Genomic DNA, 4,770 nt, shown 5'->3' with positions numbered 1-4,770 from the left:
TCTCCCTGCCTATCGACACTTTTCTTCTTTCCTCCATTCTTATGCCCTCATCTCATCACTAATTTCTTTTTACTTCCTATTTCTAAAACTTAATTTAATCTCTTTCACATAGCTACCAAGCAAAGAAAAATGGAGGAAAATAGAAGGAACTGGAAGAAAAGAGTAAAAGAAGGAAAACATTGTAAAATATCTTTCTGTTCAAACAATGGTCAACTCAATTATGACACACATTCCAGTATTATTTTGCAGTTATTCTCCTGAGAGCCCCTTTGACATCCTTGTTTCTTAGGCTGTAAATTATGGGGTTCAGCATGGGAGTCACTGCTGAATAGAACACTGAAATCATTTTATCCTTTTCATTCATTGTCTTGGAGTTTGGTCTCATGTATGCAAATATTCCTGAGCCATAGAAGAGGACAACAACAATGAGATGGGAACCACAGGTGGAGAAGACCTTGAGCCTCCCCTCCCCAGACTGCATCTGGATCACAGTGGAGATGATGTTCCAGTAGGAGATGAGGATGAGGGAGACAGGGGCTAGAAGGATGATCACACCCATTGCAAAGATGGCCATTTCTGTGCTGTAGGTGTCTGTTGAGGCCAGCTTCAGGAGGGCAGGAGGTTCACAGAAAAAGTGGTTAATGACATTGTTTCCTCGGTAAGGGAGACGCAGTGTGAATGTGGTATCTACCAGGGACACAAACGCACCACTGGCCCAGGACCCTACAGCCAGCTGGACACATACCCAGTGTGTCATGATGGTGGAGTAGTGCAGAGGCTTGCAGACAGCCACATATCGGTCATAGGACATCACTGCCAGGAGTGCACACTCCGTACACCCAACCAGAAGTAACACGACTATTTGAGTTGAGCATCCAACAAAAGAAATGGTCTTTCTCTTCACCAGGAAGTGGATGAGCACTTGGGGAACTGTGGTGGTAGAAAAGCAGAGATCTGCAAAGGACAGATTTCTAAGGAAAAAGTACATGGGAGTGTGGAGTCTGGGGTCTGTGTGGATGAGCACGATGATGAGCAGATTTCCCAGCACAGTGAGCAGGTAGATGAGGAGAAAGAGGAAGAAGAGAAGGGCTTGGGTCTGTGGGTCCTGTGAGAGGCCCAGGAAGATGAATTCGATCACTGAGGTTCTGTTGTGCTCCCCCATGTATAGCTGTCTCTGTAGAAGACCATCAAGGGCAGAAATATACATACATTGCTTCAGAGCATCTGAGCAACTTATATATTTTATCAATCATAAAATGGGTTATTGATTTTTTTCTCTTCATAGTTTCCATATTCTGTAAGACTGAAATTTTCTTTTGCTCTGTAGTTCTAATGATTCAAAGCCAATGCTTGTTTTCTCTTTACTTACATTTTTTTTTTTTTTTTAGTTTTTTGAGACAGGGTTTCTCTGTGTAGCTTTGTGCCTTTCCTGGAATTCACTCTGTAGTCCAGGCTGGCCTTGAACTCACAGAGATTCGCCTGCCTCTGCCTCCCAAGTGCTGGGAAAAAGGCGTGCGCTACCACTGCTCAGCTTACATGTTTTAGCAGTACTTGTCAAAAAGAATCATTCTGAATGTACTATATGACCAAACCCCATCTGGTTCAATAAATATATTTGGGAGAAGTCTCTGGTGCTGCTAACAGTTCACCTTTCCTTACGTAGGTTTGGGAAGCAAGCAAGTTCATGAGACTTTAACTAGCTATGTTTCATGCCATAAACTCTATAACATTTAATGAGCCTGTTTATTAATTTTATCTACAAGATAATTATGAAGAACCACTTTGTCAATATTGAAAAGTAAGACAAATGGAATAGTATTTTGTGATTCTTATCACTGTCTAAATTTATTTTTTTCAAAATAAAAATAGTTAAAATGCTTACTCCTTGTCTCTGGCACTTAGTAGTATAATGCAAATCTTAAGCAACCTGTCTTTCCTTTCCACAGGGTCTTTATGTATTAATGTCAACAATTACAACCTGTTAGTATTGCCTATTGTTCTTATTATTAACAGTTTCATTATATTCACTTTTAGACATTTTAAGTACATATGAGATAGTTTTTATTTCTATAGTATAGAAGATATTAAGGGGCTACCCAGGAGAATTAAAAAAAATCATCTTATCCAGTTGTGAAGCCTTTGATGTACAATGCCAACTTGTCAGGTCAGATGTATTCACTGATGTAATAGTGGCACGACTCTAATGAAGGTTATCGACTGCTCTTTAGGTTTCAGACAAATCCACAGAAGGAAATACATGCCTGGTACTGGAAACCCCGTCGAAATATCTATGCATAGAGAAGTCACTGGCCCTATAGGGAAATTTCTACTTATGGTTTAGTTAAATTTACATGGTGTCCAAGTGCCCTCTTAATATTTATGTTTATACTCATAGAAACAAGTTAGTCTCAACCTTAGTCAGAGAGGCTTTTCTGTGAAGTGAATTGTGGTGAATGCTGACTCATGCTAATCAGAATGCTGAGAATTAATGACTGTTGAGTGCTAAGCATAACATATACATTACTTCCTGTAAGGCTCATGGAACAGAGAGTTGGAGGAAGAAGAAAGAGGAGGAGAAGAGGATATAAGAGCTGGGATATAGGAAAATGGCTATGAAATGCTATAGCCAAAGCATAAAACAGCCTTTGCCAACATTATCTCAACAGCTTCAGTTTTCTGAACAGGGCATAGACTTGTGTTTATTATGGATTGGGAGGGTGTTAAAAGACCCCACCACTCATTGCTGAGCTCTTGGCAGCTGATGGATTCTAGACCAGAGACAATCATTGTTTTAGGTTGTATAGCCAGTAGTCACCTCACTACTATCAAATGGATAGTTGCAAATCTGTGGCCTAAGTTTATCTGTAGCTCACTGAGTAACCAAGGTTGTCTTTAACATGTGATCCTTCTGCCTCAGTCTCCTGAGTACAGGAAAAACTAACATGTGCCATCTGGTCTGGCTCAGTAACATTATTTTATCTGTCTTAAATATACAAAATAAAAATCATCCTAAATTTTAAATCATAGAAAATATTTGCAAATATGCTCAACAGAAGTCTATTATTCCTAATTGATGATGATTTTTTAAAATTAGTAATGAATACACACAACTCCCTAGAAAATATATAAAAGATTAAACCCCTGTTTGCAAAATAGGTGAAGTCACACATAAAGTCTGAATCAAAATATATTTAAATTATGATATTTTGCCTTCTGAGTAAAAATTTAAATGATGCAGCTTCCAACTATGATGACACATCAAAATAACAATGACAAGATATTAAGTGAAAAGCAAGCATTCCCACCTTGTATATGCCATGTCATTTAAATTTTTACATGATTTGTAAATGGATCTGTTTGTGTGTATGTGTGCATTCATAATTTGCATTTATTTTATAGTCATTTTTTTCCTATAGTGAGTCTCCATTGACCATGAACAGCTGTTAGATGCAAGGAAGCAGCATAACTTACTGACTAGCATTGGGTCTCTATAACTCAACTGCTGTGTTGAAATTCTGGCTTGTCTATGCTTTCTGCTTATCCGCAGAATGTGAGATCAATCCCCAGAACATTCATTGTCAGTTCACAACTGCCTGTAATACCAGACCTAAGGGATCTGGAAAATTTTCTGGATTCCATGGGTATTCTCATACATCACACACACACACACACACACACACACACACACACACACACACACACACTCATACACATGCACAGAAGTAAGTAAGTAAAGAAGTAAATAAATAAATAATTCTTTCAGTCCTGGTTTATCTAGTTGATGGGTGGCCAACAGAAAATTACTTTGTTTGCTTTGCTTAGTTTTGCTCAGCTGTAAAATTCTAACACAAATTGTTCTTATCTAAGTATTGATATAAAGATTCATAAGATGTAAGATATTTAAAAAATTTAGGACAATAGCAAGTTGTTCACTGTCTTAGTTAGGGTTTCTATTGCTGCGATGAAACACCATGACCAAAAAGAAAGTTGGGACAGAAAGGGTATATTTGGCTTACACTTCAGCATTACTGTTCATCAATGAATGAAGTCATAATAGGAACTCAAAAAGGGTATGATTTTGAGGCATGAGCTGATGCAGAGGCCATGGAGGGGAGCTGGTTACTGATTTGCTTCCCATTGCTTACTCAGCCCAACTTATTATAGGACCCAAGACCAAAAGCCCATTGATGGCACCACCCACCATGGGCAGAGCCCTCCCCCATTGATCCCTAAATGAGAAAATGCCTTACAGTTGGATCTCATTGAGGTATTTCCTCAACTGGAGCTCCTTTCTCTGATGACCCTAGCTGTGCCAAGTCGACACAGAAAAACAGCCAGTATATTCACCATATTATATACTGTCTCAGTATAATAATGGGATCATATTTAAGTATTATTACACATGCTTACAGTCCCAGCACTTGGGAAACAGATGCCTTTGCAACTCTTTGAAACCAAGGCCTGTCTGGTATAAATAAAAAGTTCCAAGCCAAGGGTACATAGTGAGACTCTGTGTTAAAAATATCAAAAATAAATAATAATAATAACAATAATAAAAACAGGATTAGATTCTAGATATAATTGCTATTGTAACATGAGAAAATGGTAGAGGACAGTAAGGATGGTTCACTGTGTTTCACTTAGGAAGAGGATTATTTCATCATCTGTTTTTCCTCTTTGCATCCTTTTATTTTTGTTCATCCCTTGAGAGTAGAAGTATGCTAATAGAAAAATTCTAAGGTATGGTTAAAATCAAGGAAGGACAACTGA

The 4,770-nt window shown here is 38.2% G+C and overlaps 1 protein-coding gene across 1 annotated transcript; it reads right to left on the bottom strand.

Moving 5' to 3' along the window:
- Positions 1-238: 238 nt before the first annotated feature.
- On the bottom strand, positions 239-1,162 carry LOC102905321 (olfactory receptor 2D3-like). The gene has a single exon (XM_006991793.4). The coding sequence runs from the start codon at positions 1,160-1,162 to the stop codon at positions 239-241; it is 924 nt and encodes a 307-aa protein (XP_006991855.1).
- Between the last annotated feature and the right edge of the window lie 3,608 nt (positions 1,163-4,770).

Source organism: Peromyscus maniculatus, chromosome 1 (genome assembly GCF_049852395.1).
Source record: "Peromyscus maniculatus bairdii isolate BWxNUB_F1_BW_parent chromosome 1, HU_Pman_BW_mat_3.1, whole genome shotgun sequence".
NCBI lineage: Eukaryota > Metazoa > Chordata > Mammalia > Rodentia > Cricetidae > Peromyscus > Peromyscus maniculatus.
Note: the sequence above shows the minus strand (reverse complement) of the source record. Positions and strands in the feature narration are given on the sequence as shown.

Excerpts from the sequence above, each read along its gene's own strand:
- LOC102905321 (XM_006991793.4), bottom strand. The coding sequence starts at position 1,162 with ATGGGGGAGCACAACAGAACCTCAGTGATCGAATTCATCTTCCTGGGC.